Consider the following 20,673-nt stretch of genomic DNA (forward strand, 5'->3'; position numbering starts at 1 on the left):
TGTAGGATAAATTTACCCACAGTGCTGTTCAACCAGCAAATCCAAGATCCAGTCTGTACACTTGCCTGGAGAGATGAGCAATCTCCTTGTAGGGCATAACATTGGTCAATACACATGGTGTCTGATAACCTTTCACATAAACAAAAAAGTACATAGTAGTGTGTGTAAAAGAATCCAGGTGAGGTTGCCTTCCATTTGAAAATATGAAGGGAGATGTGTGACTTAGTAGTTTGCCATTGCTGGGGCCAGAGTTGTTGCTGAATCCCCTGTGTTCAACTGAGCACAAGATATCTGGCTCCACAATCCAGATTAAATTCCAGATTAGTCAAATGAAGAAAACTCCGTAAAGCAGGGGTAGGTAACCTATGGCACATGTGCCGAAGGCGGCACACGAGCTGATTTTCAGTGGCACTCACACTGCCCAGGTCCTGGCCACCGGTCCAGGGGGGCTCTGCATTTTAATTTAATTTTAAATGAAGCTTCTGAAACATTTTGAAGCCTTATTTATTTTACATACAACAATAGTTTAGTTATAAATTATAGACATAGAAAGAGACCTTCAAAAAATGTTAAAATGTATGACTGGCACGCAAAACCTTAAATCAGAGTGAATAAATGAAAACAGCACACTACTTCTGAAAGGTTGCCAACTCCTGCTGTAAAGGATCCTAAACCAAAACCACAGAAATCACATTTTGACCTCAACAGTATGTGATGCTTAGAATTGCCACAGATAGGTGTTTGAGAGAATATGGGCTCTATTTGGACCAAACATGGAAGTACTATGACTGCACCTAAAGAAGTAATGAATTAGGGTAGCGATGCTGAAGTGTTTCCCTGTGCACCCTACTGGAATTACAGAGTTTGTCTCTGTGTAGATCAAAGTGCGTGGACTTGAATCTGTACAACCTATTGGCAAAGAAATTCAAACACTGGACTGAAAGTAGTTTGGGAACAGTACTTAGGAATAAGGATCTCATCCAAGAACTGGGAGCTTATCTTAAGTAACAGACAGAAAATATTAATAGGCCTGTGTAGCAAGGAAGGTTCTGCTGAATTTCTGCATAAGATTTCTTGTGCATCCTCTCTGCTCAAATTAGAGTCAAGACAGTTGAGCATTTTTGAAAATAGACTGGGATTACAAAACTTCTAGTGGGTACTTCTGTTCATATAAGAGAAGAGTATCCAAAGGTCATTAAATAAAAATTGAAATAAAATCAAGGTCAAGGGGGCAGTATAGGCAGCTTAGGAGATAAATATACAGTCTCCACTCTTGGGAGATAGTGTCTCCAGCAGTATCTCCCCACTGAAGAAAGAAACCATAAGCACTGTAATAATGTGTCTTCAACTGCTTTCCTTATCTTCATCCCACAAGGAAATTACTCCAGAGTTCCTTCACTCACAGTACTGACTAGTGTGGAAGAGGTGACTCAGCAGTCTCATGACACAGGAAGGCTGTTCCTGCAGGATTCTTTATAGCATAACAAGGACAATCGACAGCATTTTGTGCATTTGATGTCTGAGTCCTTTTGTTTTTATAGTGTAGACACATCCAGTGGGTTGCATTTTTGGGAATCAGCCAGCATGTCATAGTTAGGTAGCAAATGCTGACTCCGTTCTCCTGCTGCCTGATCATCTTGCTGCTCAGTCATTCCCAGGTTCTACCAACTTTGCAGAACATAAAATGCTACAGTGAAAAGGTGATCACCTTGGGAGGAATTACTTTAGCCAACTGAATGACATAGACTGTGACCTCTCATCCCTATCATATTTGTAATGTTTTCACATGTCCTCTCCAAATGGGAAGGTGTAAGGCACAGTCATGCTGGAAATTGGTTGTGTGCCTCTCCCATGCCAATCTTCGGCGGCATTCTGCCTGCAGAGCATACAGACATGCACTACTCTTGGAATAAAAGTTGGGAATGTGCTGAAAACAGGTGCTTGTGTCTCCTCTTTGGAGTATAGTGTATTCTTGCCCCACATCTCTGCAATCCCTCAGACGGCAGTGTTGCTAAGTCTTGTGATTTTTATCGTGAGTCTTACAATATTTGTTGCTTTTTTAATGCTCCAATTTCTGGAGTCATGGGATTATGTGAGAATCTCATCTTTTTTCTTTTCTTCTTTATTTTTTTGTCATTTTAAAGCAAGGTTCTATTCTTCATGGTTGCAGAAAAAAGTTGAAAAATGTGACGTGAGGATCAAAATAAAAAAGAACCTCACATTTATTATTTTGTTTAGCACAAATATCATGAGGGTTTAAATCTAATGATTTTTGGAGACTATCTCATGATTTTTGAGCACTTAGGATTGGCAATATTGAGTCAGTCTGGAAGGTGGAAAGACTATAGCCTATACCATTTCCTTTGGAGTGTCTGTTATTTCTAGCAGCAGTAATGCTATTGTTTCCCCAGTCTTTCCTTTCAGGAAAGGACTATGATGGTGGCTGTCTGGTACCAGTCACTGTCAGGTCTGGTCTATGCTTAATATTTAGATCGTCTACCTGCATCGCTCAGGGCTGTGAAAAATGTCATGCCTTGTGTGACATAATTAGGTCAATGTAACCCCAAATATAATCATGGCTGGGGGGATGGAAGAATTCTTCCATAGACCTAGCTACTGCCTGTCAGAGAGGTGGATTAACTACAGCAATGGAAAACCCCTCAGCTGATCTATGACGTCTCTACACTACAGTGCTACAGTGCCACTGTAGCAGCTGTAATGAGATATGTCCTCAGAGACAGGATGCTGGATTGGATGGACCTCAGAAATGATCCATTGTGGCAATTCCAATGTTCTGATGTGTACAGTTGAAGTGCTTGCATTTTCTTCCTCTACATCCTCCACCTGTGACCTTTACTGGGCTAAGCAAATGTTTCAAGCCCCCTTCAGGAAAGCATCCACATTCAGGACAGCACTTAAGCACATGCTTAATTTAAGTCAGTGATGTTTAAGTGCTTTACTGAATTTCGCAAAAGGCAAAAGTGCAAGGAGGGATAGGGCTAATGATATAGTTAGGTAAAATTCTAAGGATGGGCAAGAAACCTTTAGAGAAAATGGGACAGAGATGATAAAAATGTGTATACCATGTTCTTTGCCTATGCTTGTTCTGCATTGTCTGTTTATGTTATAAGCTCTTTGGGTTGGGGACCTTTAAAATGCTTCATTCACATTTGGTTTCTCAGTATTGCCAATTGCTGCTATTTTTTATTGTGACTCTTACAATATTTGGTGTTTTTCTGAAAGCCCCAGCTCGCAAAGTCACATCATTGTGTGAAAATGGCAGCTGCCACTGAAAAATGAAGGTTTCTACCCCTCATTGCTATGGAGAAAAATCTGAAAGAAAAAAGAACCCCGAAGATTCAAAAACCAGAAGACAATTAAAAAGAACCCCAAATAGATTATTTTTAAAAATCTGATTTATTTACGCCAATCTTATGATTTTTGAGATTTTCACTTGTGATTTTCACTGTTTTCTACTGACAATAGTGGTTTCCATATAAATAATTATAAATATGTATTGTGAAGTTATAATTTGGAAGAAAAGGCATTTTATAGGCAGAGTGGTTGATAATATGTAGGGATAGGGAGCCAGGTGGGCAGGCAACCTGCAGAACTGTCCTGCCCCTCAGCAACTGACAGAATCATCATTGGCTTGTAATATTTATATTAAATGTTTTCTTTTAAACAGCGTGTAAACATTTCTTTAAAAATACAAAGCTGATTGTACTATTTTAATAATCTTTATTACTTTTTAATCGTATTTTAATTCTCTTCCTTTTCTCTTTTGTTCGCTCTTTCTTGAATCGGTTTTCCCTGGGGTTTTTTGTTTTTTGGTTGTCAGCTTTCCCCAGTTCAGAATTGTAGCGTTTGTTCTTCAGTTTCTTGACGCAAATCCTGCTGTCGCCTAATGTGTAGTTTAAAGCAGCCCTTTGTGTGGCTGAAGAAATTAGCTAAATAGCACTGTTTTAATTAATTTCAGGACCGCCTCTTTTTCGTCATGGAATATGTAAATGGTGGAGATCTAATGTTTCAAATTCAGCGCTCACGCAAATTTGACGAGCCTCGATCCCGCTTCTATGCTGCAGAGGTCACATCAGCACTCATGTTTCTTCATCAGCATGGCGTCATCTACAGGTACTTTCTTGATTAAGAATAAAGTATTCTTGAGACTTGAGGGTGAATTTGGCTGAAAACCTCTGTCTCTTAGCAACCAAATTTAGATTAGTTGTTTGTTTCTGTTTGCTTACATAGAACTTTTTTTGGCAGTTTATCATTCAGAATGTTAACTTTTGAATAGCCTCTGCAGCAATCGCCAGCTGTGTGTGCCAGTTTTGTATTATAGTACAAATAAAGCTTTTTGAAAAGCTTGGCACATTCTGACCTAGGGGTGAACTTTTTGCAGATCAGCGCAATCTCTTCACTTTCCTCTCTGTGCCATAGATTTCCTCTCGCTTTCGAACTCCCTGCCACTTCCTGAGTTTGTTTGTCCTAGTTGTCTCCAGTCTGATAGAATCAGGATAGTAGTTTGCAATGGCCTTTCTTCTTAACAGTTAGGGTGAAGTCTCATTCCCTAACAGGAAGTGGCTCTTTGCAGACAATTTGGATTTGTTTGTTACTGCTCAAAGTTCCCATCTGAACAAAAACTAAGCTAAATCACTACCCTTCCAGTTTAAAACAAAACAAAACAAACCAATTTATGGACAATTTTGTTGTGCTGTGAAGAATGCATTTAAGAATAAATATTTATTATTAGAAATGAGGAACCACTTGAGAAATTTTCACCCTGTTATCCATATGTTTATTAAGTCCTTTATCTTGTCGTTTCACCCTTCCTCTCTTTTTAAATTATTTTTGGCAGCCTGTCACTACTTACGATAAATCTTGCCTGCCTGTAGCAAGCAGCAAAGCTGTAGGTTTTGGGATATGGATCTTTTAAACCTTATTGAGATCTCTAAGTCTGTTGCAGGCCATGGATATAGATTAGAGTTTCTGATATTCCTACTCTCCCTCTCAAATTTAGTTTAGGGGAGTAAAGGCGGGGGCACTAGATTTTTTTATGTGAAAAAAGTCTAGCTGAGGACGCGTCTAGCTGAGGACATGGAATTTAAAAAATTGATGGACTCATTTTTAAAGATACTGCATTAGAGCTGCTTGGAAAATGGAGTCAGTGAGAGCTAGAGGTGGCCAACCCTAGGACTGGTCAACATTTTTCTGTCAAAAAACTGTTTTTTGATAGAAAAATGAGTTTTGACTTAATGAACATTTCCACAGAAAAGTGTCTACTTTCTATGAACAATTTCAACTTCTCATCAAAAAGTGGAAGGAAAGGTTTCATTTTTTGATGAAAAATCAACATTTTCCATGGAAAGCAGACACTTTTCTGTAAAAAGTTTTTTGACAGAAAAATGTTGACCAGTCGTAGGGTTGGTCATCTCTAGCTGCAGTTGGATGTCTGGCTGATCCATAACACTGACAATCAGGTTGTAAGTCTTGCAAAAGTAAAATCAGTTCACCAGATCCAATTTGGACCCTTTCCAAACCCTCTTTTTCTGGGGTTTAAATTATTCTAAGTGCTTATGCCCTAAATACATATCTTACCTTTGTTGCCTATGTAAGGACTCTACCTCCCTTTATTTATTTCCCAAACAACACATCAGTAGGGTTTAGGTAACCCCTTTCTGAATGTGTCAGAATTTCATAAATTGCCGCTTTTTGGGGGTGGGAAGAAGTTTAGTGTCTTAACAAATGAAGGATTTTGAGGATTAGTTCTTCTAAATAGGCTAATGTTCATTTCCCAGCACTGGTAGCTGGAATTTACACCCTGAGTAATTAGCAGTTAATTTACTGATTTCAGTGAACCAAACAAAAAGGTCGCTTCTGAGACAAATTACCTTCAATGTGAATAAAATCTAAATTGATAGCATTACACAACACCTTTCTTATATTGATTTGTATAGTAACCTTCCCCCTCCTCCTTCTCTCTCATATGTAGAGCCCTTGTGCTTTGGCTCTGAACTACACTGAATCACTGTGTACACACTCATTCTAAATGCTGATGAGTGAGCAATGCTCTGTGTTTTAAAGCTTGCTGAGATAGTCTCAGCTTCTGACTCAGTAGCCTATACTGCCATAACTCTGGCACACTGTAGTAAGACATGCTGTGGTATTAAAATAATTGGTGGTGTATTTGTACTAGGGCTAGTTTCAGAAGAGACAAATGAGAAGAAAAAATGTGGGTTCTGAGATGAAAGCAAGGAAAATCCACTAAGAACACACCGCTTCCTGCTGCTTTATTTTAGTACAATTTCTTTGACCTGGACATTGTTTTATTCCTAGTAACTATTAATTTCTCACCTGAAGGTCACTGAGAACCTTAACAACATATAAAATGTACATCTCGGTTACTTTAAAAAAACAATTGAAGATCTATAATCCATAATATCATCATAATCATTGACATAGAAATGTAAGGCTGCAAGAGACCTCAAGAGGTCATCTAGTCCACCCCCAACCAACCATCCCCTGAGTGAGACAGGACCAAGTATGCCTAGACCATTCCTTACAGATGTTTGTCTAATCCAGGGGTGGGCATACTTTTTGGCCTGAGGTCCACATCTGAGTGGGGAAATTGTATGGAGGGCCATGAATGCAGGGCTGGAGTAGGAGGTTGGAGTGTGGGAGGGAATGCGCGGTATGGGGGGGGTGAGAGCTGCAGAGTGCGGGAGGGGGCTCAGGGCAGGAGGTTGCAGGAGGGGTGTGGGGTGCAATGGGGGCTCAGGACAGAGGGTAGGGGTGCAGGAGGAGGTGTGAAGTGCAAGAGGGGGCTTGGGGCAGGGGGTTGGGGTGCAGGAGGGGGTACAGCAGGGGGCTCAGGGCTGAGGGTTAAGGGGCTCAGGGCAGAGGGTTGGGGTGCGGGATGCAGGAGGGGTTCGGGATGTGGGCTCCAGCCCGGCACCACTTATCTCAAGCAGCTCTGGTCTGGCAGCAGCATGCAGCAGGGCTAAGGCAGACTCCCTGCCTGCCCTGGCCCCGCGCTGCTCCCAGAAGTGACCAGCATGTCTGGCAGTGGCTCCTGGGGGGACAAGATGGGGAAGGCAGCTCTGCCGCGTGCTGCCCTCACCTGCAGGTACCACCCCTGAAGCTCCCATTGGCCGTGGTTTCCTGATCCAGGCCAATGGCAGCTGTGTGGGGCAGTGCCTGCAGGCGAGGGTAGTGGGCAGAGTCCTCTGCCTCCCCCCCCCACTCCCCCCCAGGGGCCTCAGGGATGTGGTGCCGGCCGCTTCGGGGATCAGTGTGGGGCCAGGGCAGACAGGGAACCTGCCTTAGCCCCGCTGCACCAGGGGGTTGGCAATTCCGGGGCCGGACTGAAAGCCCTGACAGGCCGGATCCAGCCCACGGGCCGTAGTTTGCCCTCCCCTGGTATAATCTGTTCCCTAAAACCTCCAATGACTGGGATTCCATAACCTCCCTAGGTAATCAGTTAGAAGGGTTTTCCTAAAATCTAAACTATATCTCCTTTCTAGCAAACTGAGCCAGCTTCTTGTCCTGCCCTGACTAGGCATGGAGAGCAATTGATCACCATCCTTTTTATAACTAGCTTTTACATATTTGAAGACTGTTATCATGCAGCCCTCTCCTCTAAACGAAATATGCCCAATTCTTTCACCCTTTCCTAATAGATCATGTTTTCATTTTTGCTACTCTGGACCCATATGTTTACCTCTTTCTTAAGATGGACACAGTACTCCAACAGGCCTTGCCAGTGCTGAGTAAAGCAGAACAATTACTTTATCAGTCTGAAATATGACACTCCTATTAATACATCACACAGTGACACAAGTCTTTTTTTCAAAAGCAAGTCACTATTATTGGCTCATATAATATACTATAAAAAAAGGTCATGATTCATACATGGTGTGATAAGTCCTTGAGGAATGCTAAAATGTTTGTTAGTATTTAACGTGCACCAGAATGCAGTCATCTTTCAGGGAAAAGATCCATCATCGTTTGAAACATTGTACTGACTCAGTGGAAAGAAAAAGGCATTTGGTTCTAATTATTTCATTTATATCTCCAAAGTGGTGGGGTGAGCTAGCAAAAGTGGGAAAAAAAAAAGTACTTTTTGCCCTTGATTAAACACCAATCAAAATACCTACCCTACCCTCAGACACTCAAATGAAGTAATACACACTTCCTGTATAGTGATAGCTCTACCAAAGACATTGTGATATGAAATTAGTGGGTGTTCTCCAAGGTGGGAAATGATTCTTAAATGGGCAGTATTTCAGGGCATGCTGGGAACATGTCTGAAGGGAGTAAGGTTTCAAAATACCTGATATGTCTTCAGGCCTCTGTTTAGACACATACACCTCTACCTCGATATAACGCTGTCCTTGGGAGCCAAAAAAATCTTACCACATTATAGGTGAAACCATGTTATATCAAACTTGCTTTGATCCACCAGAGTGCACAGCCCCGCCCTCCTGGAGCACTGCTTTACCTGCATTATAGCCAAATTTGTGTTATATCGGGTGGCGTTATATTGAAGTAGCGGTGTATTTGGAAGTATCTGTTTGGAGTTAAACATAACTGTCTATTTCTAAAAGCTTAACTCTCTAGCTAGTGCTCTGGCTTGTTTGTCAGATTTTGAGAGTGTTACAAGGCTAGTTAGTGATCTTCTTCTTTAAGAGACAGTATTAGCCTCATTGCCTTTGAACTCTGGAGAAAAAATTTTTCTCATTTGAAAAAAAGAAATTCAGCTTGAAGTTCATGCCTTTTCAATTGGCTCAACAGCAGTTTCCAGTCTTGTTTAAATTATCCATGTAATAGAGTTTTGTATCTCAGTGCTGTTGCGTTATCTGATTCCATTGCTTGTGGTGAAAACAAAGCTCACGTTCTCAATTTATATAAATAGTTCCATATAAAGCTGTATTGCTGTTTTTTAAAAAAGCCATGCTGTATGACTGAACCTCGATATGCTTTGTGATGTCCATCTAATGAGATTATGGAAGGTCCTCAGTGTAGGGAGTGTGACTTCCATGTCCTTCACAGTGCTAAACACACTCTCAGAGCTTATTTCCCCCCACAATCTAGTATTTGGTGGTATTTAGGCATATCTGGGACTGATAGTACAAGCAGAGTCAGTCAGGCACTGCACAGACTTACCCACAAAGTTTATAATGAAAGCCCCTTTAGCTCAGCCCAGACCAGCAGCACTCTTGTTGTTTGTGCTGTGCCATTCAAACAGACATACCAGTTATGAAAAATTGTACCATAACTTCTTGACTTGAGGTTGAGACCAGAACACTGATTTTTCCTGTGAAGCCATTGATGAAAGACCATGGACCATTTGCCTCTTAAAGTCAGTCATAAGCAGTTTAATGTAATCTTCAGTGTAGGGGAGCATGCATTGAGCTAGCAGTTAGGAGACCAGCAGTTCAGTCTTATCACTTCCACTGACTGCTACATTTATATTTCTCTGTACTTCACAGCCCTTATTATTATATGCTCTGGTTTAACCAAAAAATATTGAGCTCATCCAAGAATTCTTGGGTGAAATTCTAAGTTGGTTTTGTGCAGGAGATCAAAGTGGGTGACTGTAAAGGTTCCTTGTGGCCTTAAAGTCTGTGAAAGGATACTTAATGAATTTTTGCTATTCCCAGCTGAGGCCACTGGATTTGGATTGAGGCACCACTGGCAAACACCAACATTAAGGCAAACACCAACATTCATGTTTATCCTTATGAGCCAGATTTTAAGAGTATAACCTCGTGAGCTGTATGTCTCGTTTCCATGAGGATCTTAGGGAACAATGGCCATAGAGAGCAGTATTTCTCCAGTACACTTCAACACCATTTGAACAAGTCAGCGGGGCACTGTAAAACAGAAGATAAGAAAGCTGAACAATCACAATGACATTCACTTTAAAGGGGTGAGAGATGAGAAATATCTTAAACAATAGATGTCTTTTGTAGGTTAGTTTACTTAGGTTGTAAGTAGGGCTGTCAATTAAAAAATTAATTGCAATTAATCGCAGTAGTGAACAATAATAGAATATCATATATTTAAATATTTTGGGATGTTTTCTATATTTTCAAATATATTGATTTCAATTACAACACAGAATACAAATTGGTACAGTGCTCACTTTATTTTTTATTATAAGTATTTGCACTGTAAAAAAAGAAATAGTATTTTTCAGTTCACCTCATACAAGTACTGTAGTGCAATCTCTTTATCATGAATGTTGAACCTACAAATGTAGAATTATGTACAAGAAAACTGCATTCAAAAATAAAACTGTAAAAGTTTAGAGCCTGCAGGTCCACTCTGTCCTACTTCTTGTTAAGTCAATTGCTCAGACAAACAAGTTTGTTTACATTTGAAGGAGATAATGCTGCCCGCTTCTTGTTTACAATATCACCTGAAAGTGAGAACAGGCATTCTCATGGCACTGTTGTAGCCGATGTCGCAATATATTTACATGCCAGATGTGCTAAAGATTCATATGTCCCTTCATGCTTCACACACCATTCCAGAGGACATGCGTCCATGCTGATGACGGGTTCTGCTTGATAACAATCCAAAGCAGTGCGGACCAGTGCGTGTTCATTTTCATTATCTGAGTCAGATGACACCAGCAGAAGGTTAATTCTTCTTTGAGTGATTACTTATGTGTATTCCACAAAAGATGTGTGTACTTGCCACGTGCACCGGTACTGGAAGTTTCTCCCCTAGCAGTACCATAGGGGAGTGGTGCCTCCATGGTGCTGCACGCTCCCCCCACCTTCAGTTCCTTCTTGCCGCCAGTGAAGGTGCTTCGGAAGGTGCTTTGCTGTAGCTCATCCCCACAACTGCTTGTTCGTTCAGTGTGTGACACCGGGCACCAGGGACAGTGGCAGGTTGTATGTCAGCCTGGCCTCCCTTTGTAGTTGTCTATCAATGGGCCAGGCCAAACAGCCTGCCCCGCTGGTGCCACAGCAAGTGCAATGGCACCAGGCCCCGTGGCTGGCCCAGTGGTATCAGTGGGCACCCTGGCCTTCACCGCAGCCCCCGGTGGGGGCTCAGTTGGTGGCTGGAACCTCAAAAGGACCTTCGGCCTCCTTCTCCAGACCTCTGAGGAAGGAGTCAGTGGGACGTACATTCTCAGCACCGTGCCTGGAGACCGACCAGATGATGGATCCTCCGGTGCCAGTGGACAACCAGAATACTGTGCCGGCCTCCTCACCCTCCCCGGATGAGGTGATTATGGCCCCACCTCCCTCTGTTCCACAGGAGGACTTTAGGGCCCATCAAGTATTCTTAAAAAGGGTGGCATCAAGCCTCCACCTCCAAGCAGAGGAGATGGAGGAGCCCTTGGACTCCCTGTTTAATGTGCTGTCCTCTGTGATACCGGGCAGGGTGGCCTTGCCTCTCCATGAAGGGGTGGCAAAAATTTCAAATGCCCTGTGGCAAACCCCGGCCTCATTGGCCCCCATCTCTAAGAGAGCAGAACGCAAGTGTTTTGTACCCGCCAAGGGGCATGAATACTTATACACCCACCCTGCTCTTAACTCTGTGGTGGTCAAGTTAGTCAGCCACAGGGAGTGGCAGTGCCAACCAGCCCCTACCCCGAAAAATAAAGATTTGCGGAGGCTGGACTCTTTTGGAAGAAAAATGTATTCGTCCTCGAGCTTCCAGTTATGGGTGGCGAAACACCAGGCTTTCCTGGGCCATTAAGAGTTCAACCTGTGGGGCTCCCTGCCCAAGTTCGAGGACTTCCTCCAGGAACGCAACAGGAAGGAGTTCAAAGTGCTGGTGCAGAAGGGCACAGCAGCTGCCAGGGCAGGCAACCCTGCAGGCAGCTTCAGATGCAGTGGACACAGCCACACGATCCTTCTCCTCAGTGGTGTCCATGAAAAGGGCTTCGTGGCTTCTGCTCTCTGGACTCTGGACTCTCTGGCACAGACCTCCTGCAAGACCTCCCATTTGATAGCAAAGCTGTGTTTGCGGAGCAAACGGATACAAAGTTGCATGGCCTGAAAGACTCCCACACGATTCTCCAGACTTTGGGTCTCTGTGTTCCGGCTCTGGCTAAACCTAAGTTCAAGCCGCAGCAGACTCCTGCTCAGGCCAGTCATCCAAAATATGAGACCGCTCATTAGTCATGGTACTGTAAGAGGAGGCTACAGAGGCAGTCTCGGCCTGTCCTCCAGCCTGGGTCCTCCAAGGGCAAGCAAGCGGGGAAAAGGCAGTTTTGATGGGACGCCCAGGGGTGCCCTGCGAGTTCTCTTCAGGGATCCACCCCAAGTAAAGCTTCCATTCTCCAATCGGTTGTGTGCTTTCCTCCTGGAGTGGTCTCGGCTGACATCTGACCAATGGATCCTCAACACCATCTCCCAGTCCTACACCCTCCGGTTTACTTCCTCCCTGCCCAACCACCCCTTACCCCTATCCTTCCTGGGGGACCCCGGCACGAGGGTCTGCTCGAGCAGGAGGTGCTGGCGGCTCCTTGGCCTAGGATGGTGGAAGCAGTACCCGTGGAGTTCAAAGGCAAAGGGTGGTATTCCTGCTATTTCCTTATCCCAAAGGCCAAAGTGGAGCTCAGGCCCATCTTGGACCTGTGAGGCCTAAACCAGCACATGGTGAAGCTCAAGTTCTGCATGGTTTCCCTGGCCTCCCTCATCCCCTCCCTGGATCCCAGGGACTGGTACACTGCCCTCAATCTGCAGGACGTGTACTTCCACATCCATATATTCTAGGGGCACAGATGCTTGAGGTGTACAAGATTGGCTGAACAAGAAGTAGGCCTGAGTAGAATTGCGGGCTCTAAAGTTTTACATTGTTTTGTTTTTGAGTGAAGCCATGTAACAAAAAAAAATCTACATTTGAAGTTGCACTTTCACAATAGACTACAGTCCAGTACTTGTTTGAGGTGAATTGAAAAAGGGCTAGGACTAGAGTGCTGAGGCAGGAGAGACTCTGACCAGACCAGGGGAGTCTGGGCTGTACCCAGTGGAAGTCTGGAGGGAAGATTTTTGTGTTTAGTTGTGAATTTTAAGTTAATAAATCAGACCTTAAGGAGGGGTGTTGTGACTGGACTGGAAAAATCCTGCGTGGACTTTATTTGGGGCTCCAAGAAGGGAAACTGAGGTGAAGGGTTGCATGCAGGGCTGCCCTGAAGCCATCAAGCCATGCTGTTTGGTGGCGACTCCTCTACAGCTGCCAACAAATTGTTCCTGTCACTCCCAATGCAAAGGGGAAGGAAGGAAGGAGGGAATTGAGCTTCCTGTGAGTGTGTCAGAGTCAGTGTCTTCTGCGGCTACTCCTAGTATGGTGCAATTTAGATACCACTCTTTGTTCATATCTGTTCCTTGAAACACATTCTAGTCCTTAGTTTAAGAGTTTCAGTCTCCAAAACTAGGGGATGATGGCTGAAGGGGTTTAATATCCTGGACTTCCAGCCTCTCTACATTCTCCCTCTATTGAATCTAGGCAGGTCAGCAATCCCTAAATGAAGGAATAAGGAGGATGCCTCCTTGCAGGAAAAGGCAGTGGGCTAGAGTGGAGAGAAACAGGGCAGAAGAAGAAGTGAAGTGGGAAGAAATGTTGGTTCTCATGGTTCTGGCATTCTCTCTGAAAGAGTCCACCTTGCCATCTGCCTAGGCTGTGTATTGTGCTGAAGTCTGCTGTTATGCAGAAGAGCCCTTTAACAAGATTTCCAGCTGTGGGAAGGAAGAGAAGACTGTGCGAATAGGATGTAAACCATATGGTCCTTTCAACTGTAGAATGTTTTAAAATTTTCTCCTGGTTTTGGAACTTGATAAATTCCTCAGTTTAGATGGGAAGCATCGGGCTTGCAGGAGAACTGGGTATATAAGGAAAGATTAATGGGCATATAACATTAAGAAGAAGGTAGATTAGCAACATTGCCCTAACTTTGGGAATGGTATGTGGTTTCCAAAAGGAGTTCCCAATGAGAAGATCAGCATCATTATTTTTTTGCTCATGTTTATTTGGTGCTAGGTCTTCTGTGTTTAATCCCCATTTTTATAATGTTACATTATGTAAATAAAACTGCGACCCCTACCTTCCAGTTATATTATGGGAGTGAGTTGATGTTAAATGAGAGAGGGCAGGAAGGAGTGGGAGTCTGCCAAGGCTAATGACAAGTTTACATTCCTGGGAGGGCAACCACAATCCTGCAGACAGTGTAGGAAGGGGAACAGCACTTCATGACAGATAACAACAGTAAAACCTTATTGCTCACAGGAAGTATGAAAAAATATTTATTTTCTGTTTTGAATGTCAATTATTTTAGGATGTTTGGTATTTCTGTTTTTACTTTCATAACAGGAAAAATGTGTATTATCTTCCTGCACTTGATAAGTAGACTTTAACTAAGGGATACGCATGTGAAATAAAAAGCTACTATGCCACAGCACATGCTAATACTATGGTTTATTGAAATCACTCGATCCCTGCAGTTTTCTCTACAACGTTGAGAAACATCTTTGTTGTGTCAATGGAAATAAATATACAAGTCCCAATCCATCATAATTTTGTGGTCAATTTTTTTTCTGAACAGTGAAATGAGAATAAATTTGATTTTATTTTTCATTGCATTACAGTCTTGAAGATAGAATCCTAAATTTAAAACCTGGGCATTCAAAGGCTGAGACACAAACTGACAAAAGGAAGGGAAATCAAAGTGAAGGCTGAGTCTCCATAGGGCCCCAAGTTTGTTTGTCTCTAAAACAGTTGGTATTTCTGTCACACCATTGCTGCAATCGTTGCATTATATTTTGAATGAGGCTGTGACCTCTTGCATACTGTTGAATGCTCTTTCCAGTATTCAGTGGTAATATGTGGAACAGGGCAAACTGTCCTTGGGTGCTGTTCCATAAATTACCATGGAACGTTGGCACTTCCAAAGGGTTTCCACCATGCTGTTAGACAGAAGAGTGCAGCAGAGAAAGGGATAACTCAGTGTAATTGTTGGTCCAACATGTTTAAGCAACTCTAGATTTAAGTTGTTGTTCAACAGAGCAAATAAAAAAAAATTGATCAGTTTGGAAGGACATGGAGGTTGGCAGGCTGGCTCCAGGGTTGTGTGCAGCTGCCCAAGCAGCAGGGAGGGAAAGCCGCGATCGGCAGCAGCTCCACCACGCCGCTTTCTTCTTCAGCGGCAGTTCGGCAGCAGGTCCTCCCTCCCAGAGCGATGGGCAGCCGCTGTGCGCGGATTGCCGTGTGAGGCCCAACGTGCATGCCCTTCTCCTTGCCGCCGCAAGCACCTGCTTGCGGTGACTGTTTATGGATATAGATATCAGGCTGTCGCAAAGGCCTATATTTTAAGAATGTAGGTGTATTCTTATCACTTAGCTGTTATAGAGGTATAAAGGAAAGAATCAAAGATCAGTCTGTTGTTAATGGCCTTCTCTTACTGTGAGCAGCTAAGGCGCTTGCGAGTATAGTGGTAGTTGAGCGACCATATTGAGAGTGTTGTGGCGCATCCGGCAGCATCCGTGAGCTATGTGTCGTATTAGGAGTGAGGGTGGGCGCGTGAGGTGGTGTGGGGGAGCGAAGGCGCGTGGGCTCTCTATTAGGAGACCTAAAGATGTAAAAGGAAACTTAGTTTGATAGTATCCTGTCTGGCAAGACTCACTTATCAAGAGACACGAGACTGGAAAACCCTTATGTCTGTGTAGATGTAGTTGTGAAATCCTCACTTCTATATTGTTTTGTATGTTTATTTGCATCTCTCTGGTTCTGTAATTGTTTCTGTCTGTTGTATAATTAATTTTGTTGGGTGTAAACCAATGAAGGTGGTGGAATAGAGTCTGTTAAATAACTATGTTACAATATGTTAGAATTGATTAGTTAAATTTCAGTAAAATGATTGGTTAAGGAATAGCTAAGCAAAACTCAGGTTTTATTATATAGTCTACAGTCAATCAGGAAGTAAGAGGAGGGGAATGGGAGCAGGGACTGGGGGAATTGGGATCATGTTTTGCTAAAGGGGGAAATGGGAACAGGGGATGGGAACGGGAACAGGGGATGGGATCAGGAACAGGGACACAGGCAAGGCTCTGTGGTGTTAGAGCTGGGAAGGGGGACACTAAGGAAACTGGAATCATGCTTACTGGAAGTTCACCCCAATAAACATCGAATTTGCTTTGTTTGCGCCTTTGGACTTTGGGTATCGTTGCTCTCTGTTCATGCGAGAAGGACCAGGGAAGTGAGAGGGTGAAGGAATAAGCCCCTAACAAGCTGATGCTTGGAGCCGGGCCTGGGTCCGGGGGTGTAAAATATGGCCATTTAAAGATGGTTATTTTCATGAAAACATTTTGATAGCCCCAATATTTTCCATGTTTTGACAAAAATCTTTTATTATTGTTTAATATTTTTAGTTTTCATTTTGCATTTACTGTTTTTTGTTTTCTTTTTTGTTCTTTCAATGTTTTTTCAATGGCAGTTTTGATTGATCAGCTTAGTTACAGGGGATCCACTCTAACAATCACTGAAACTTGCAGCATTTTAATTTCCAGTTTAGTTGCTCCTCAGTGTTTAAGTGAAGAAAACAAAACTTAATTAATTAGGATTTGGATTAAAATGACTTGATGTCACAGAACTTAGTTTGTCATCATCAGGTTAATAAGCCCGACAGGTTTTAACGTGTTAATACTTTCTGCCCTTTCTAACATAATTTGTGCCTGGTATTGAACTGTAGCCAACAGTACCTGCATCTATTAGCTGTTTCAGAAGAGATCCATTAAGCCAATTCACCTGAAGGCAAAGTACCAACCATGCCAATAATCAAAAGGAAAAGATGTAATAATAACATAAAAGAGGAAAATTTGCATTCCTCTGTGAAAAGCAGAGCTAGAAGCCAGACAAGCTGGCACCTAATTTGAAACCAGCAAGGCCAATACTAGAGGGAAAGCCAAGCTTCAAAATAACCAGAAGGATTACAGAACAGGAAACCAGCCAGTAAGAAACCCAACATTTTCAGCAGAGCATGAAAGCCAACACCACAGTCAGAATAGCCAATGGCAGGACTTCACCAGGAAGACCTCAGATAAACCATAACCAACCCTGGTGGGAGAACCACAGACTGAAACAAAATGGACTTGCTGCCAAGATTGTGCTGAAAAGTGATAAGGCCAGAATATCTTAGGATCACTTAAACTAATTAATTAATGTTGGCAGAAAGAAAAGATAATTTGCCATCCACTAGGTCAAATCTGAAAGGTGATTATTCTTCAGTAAGAGAAAAAGAATTAAAACAAAGTGGTAAAATGTATTGCTATCACCAGAAAAGTTATTAGAAAAGAATGGACCAAAACAAGTTACCAGTGTAATAAAAATAATTTTTCATGTACATTTTAGATTAAATTACTAAAGTGGGCATTAAAAGAAATAAAAACCTTGTCAATTGGCTAAATTTACTTACAAGTTTAATAGGAGGTCAGAATCTATAGATCAGGGTCTACAGTAAGTGAAAGGGAAATAGAATTGTAACAGACTGTTTGTATAACTGGTAACTTGTTTTGGATTTAAAGAAATTCACGTTTTGTTTACCACATGGTGAGCTGCCTGCTTGACCATTTTTCCTACAATCTTTTCATCAGACACATTGACCTCTCCTTGACCACAAACTAATAGAACTTAGTTACAATAGCAGTCTCGGAGGAACAAGAATGAGTGAGCGTGGAGATAACATAAATATTCTGTGGTACAGCATGGCCAGAGGGCAGCAGGAGAGGGTTAAAAGGGAGCCTTATTCCCTGTAAGGGGAAGAAAGTTTGCTATAGATTAATTAGAGCACCTGAAGCCAGTTAGAGCACCTGAGGCCAGTCACATGATAAAAACCCCTGCTTCAATCAGACAGTGTGGAAGTTGGAGCAGAGAACAGTTTGAAGGAGTTGGAGCAAAAAGGAATTGGTGCTGGAGCAGAGAACTGTTTGAAGGGAAGCACAGGACAGTTTGGAGAAGTGCTGCGGTGAGCTCAGAAGTCCAAGACCCTAGGTAAAGGGGCACCTGGCTTGTACAGAGGGAGGGCAGGAAGCCCCCCACAAGCTGAAGGGCAGGAGAGGGAAGTAACCCAGGAAAAGGAAGTGTCAGTTCAAAGTGGTTTACCACTATCCTCAGGGCCCCTGGGCTGGGACCTGGAGTAGAGGGCAGGCCCAGGTCTCTCCCTCTCCACTCCCCTCCTCTAGGACATTAGTGGGGCAGTTAACATTCCACTGCAGGGGCAAGAAATGGTGCCCTGAACCCTCTCCAAAGAAGAGAAAGCGCGAGACCCATCAAAATAGTGCCAGCAATTTGCCACAAGTGGTGTCAGGGGCGGGATTCACCCCTGCGGTGCTTTCTGCTGCTCGTCTCAGGGAATTAGTGTTTCCAGCCTCTGGAGCACCCTCTGCAGGCCAGTGTTCTACTGCTGCTCGACCCCGTGTTCCTCCCAGGACCCAGTGCCCCTTCTCTTTGGGGGGCTTCTCCCTGGCAATTGCCCCTGCAGTCTCAGGTTCTCCCCACCTAGGGGAACCCCCAATCCTCTATCCCACCCCTGACACCATATGTGATACAGCATGGCCAGAATGACCCCTCCACCTATGATGAGTTGGTCTCCCTTGTGGAAAGACGGCTGGCAGCCCGTGATCTGTTCCAGATCCCAGGCGGGGAGATACGGCAAACCAGGAAGCCAACCCCAAACCCATGGCCCCGGACTGTTGAGAACTACAGGAGACCTGTAACAGGGAGGAAAGACACTAAGGCATGGCCCGAGGCCAAGAAGGGACCTGGAGGTTTGGGAAGAGAGGCAGGGGGCCGGCCAAATAGCCTCAGGCAGAGGGTGACAACCAGAATAAGGGGGCAGTGTTATGAGTGTGGGGAATTGGGGCATATAGCATCTCAATGCCCCAACAGGGAAGAGCCTATGCAGTGTAATCTGGGGGATTACGGGGAGCAGTGTGGCCTAATTGGCCTGGTAGAGGTCACAATGACCTCACACGAGTATACAAGATCAGTAAAAATTAATGGTATTAAGACCACAGCATTAATAGATTCTGGGAGTGCTGTCACGCTGGTCTCGGGGAAGTTGGTGGGGTGAGACCAACTAACCCGGGCCAAAAACACAGGGGTAACGTGCGTTCATAGCACCGTGAATTTCTACCCCACAATACTGGTACGGATTGAGATCCAGGGGAATATTACCAGGGTGACTGCAGGGGTGGTCCCCAAGCTCCCCTGTCCTGTCTTAATTGGTAGAGACTTCCCTGGGTTTGAGAGCTTACTTACCCCAGTAAAGCCAGGGGAAGGTAGCAACCTTCAGGCTGAGATGGAGGCACTTACAGATAACCTCACCCCAATGTTTGCCGAATTTGCTCCAGTGTTATTCTCATCCCCTGGGAGACCCCGAAAGTCTAGGCAGGAAAGGAGGGCAGATAAAAGATTAGGGACCAGGATTCTAGCTGAGAACCAAAAAACTTCCCTTGTGGGTAGGCGAACCCGTTCAAGAGGCCAGGAGATAATTCAAGCCAGAGAGAAGTGAGAGGCGGTACTTAGCCCAAGTAGGAGCAACCCAGGGGAAGAGTAGAATTAGGCCCCCTAGAAGTAGGTCAGATCGGTACTGCACATGAGAATTTCAGGCAGGACCAGACCAATGATCCACTATATGCGAATGTGAGGGAGGAGGTAGTGGAAGTAAATGGCGTACCTGTGGAAGGAAAGATCAAAGGCCCAAGGCCATACTATGTGCTCAAACGTGATCTCTTGTACAGGATAGATCAAATACGAGGAGAAGAAGTAGAGCAACTCTTAGTCCCACGGAAACACATAAGGGGCAGTACTAGAGTTAGCTCACAGTCATTTATTTGGGGGACATCTAGGGGTAGACAAGACGCTGGATAGAATACTAAGAAGGTTTTATTGGCCAGGGATACACGCAGAAGTCCAACGCTATTGGGCCTCCTGCCCTGAGTGCCAGTTGCATAGCCCCTGACCTTACTTGCAGGCCCCATTAGTACCTTTGCCTATTACTGAAGTCCTTTTCGAGAGGATAGCCATGGACATAGTGGGCCCACTGGAAAGATCGGCGCGGGGCCATCGAAACGTACTAGTCATCCTTGACTATGCCACGCGATATCTAGAAGCCATTCCTTTAAGAAACCCCACATCCAAGGCAATAGCAAAAGAAAAACTGCAAGTTTTTGCCAGAGTGGGCATCCCTAAGGAGATCCTGACAGACCAAGGAACCCCTTTCATGTCAAAATTAATGAAGGACTTACATGCCCTACTCCGCATCCAGGCCATATGGACCTCAGTCTACCATCCACAAACAGATGGACTGGTCGAGCGGTTTAATCTTCTCACTCGATCTCTTACTGTGTCACGTGCCTCAATGCCATTCTTTCCTGGGTTGGGTAGTTCTTCCCCAATCCTTTCCTTGGGCCAATATATCTAATTATCCCGCTCGCATACAACCCGGTGGTCATTTCCGTTCGGATATATAGTAGTTAATAAGATGGAGAGAAAGAAAGACGAGAGAAGAAGAAACAAGCGGAGGGGACGCCTGCTGGACTTCCCGCTTCATATCAGCAAACATTAGGAGATACGGCACGGTAACAAGGGGTATTCCCATGTTCTATTCTGGGCTACCACCTTGCCGGAATCATTACTTTAAGGTACCAGATAAAC

The 20,673-nt window shown here is 43.8% G+C and overlaps 1 protein-coding gene across 2 annotated transcripts in view; it reads left to right on the top strand.

Moving 5' to 3' along the window:
• PRKCE (protein kinase C epsilon) overlaps positions 1 to 20,673 on the top strand; it is a 560,544-nt gene that overhangs the window by 457,219 nt on the left and 82,652 nt on the right. For both annotated transcript variants that reach the window (XM_075064369.1, XM_075064370.1), the window contains one exon: positions 3,980 to 4,134. In XM_075064369.1, coding sequence (XP_074920470.1) covers positions 3,980 to 4,134 — 155 coding nt within the window. The remainder of the gene's footprint in view (positions 1 to 3,979; positions 4,135 to 20,673) is intronic.

This window comes from Chelonoidis abingdonii, chromosome 3, assembly GCF_003597395.2.
Source record: "Chelonoidis abingdonii isolate Lonesome George chromosome 3, CheloAbing_2.0, whole genome shotgun sequence".
In the NCBI taxonomy this organism is placed as follows: Eukaryota; Metazoa; Chordata; order Testudines; family Testudinidae; genus Chelonoidis; species Chelonoidis abingdonii.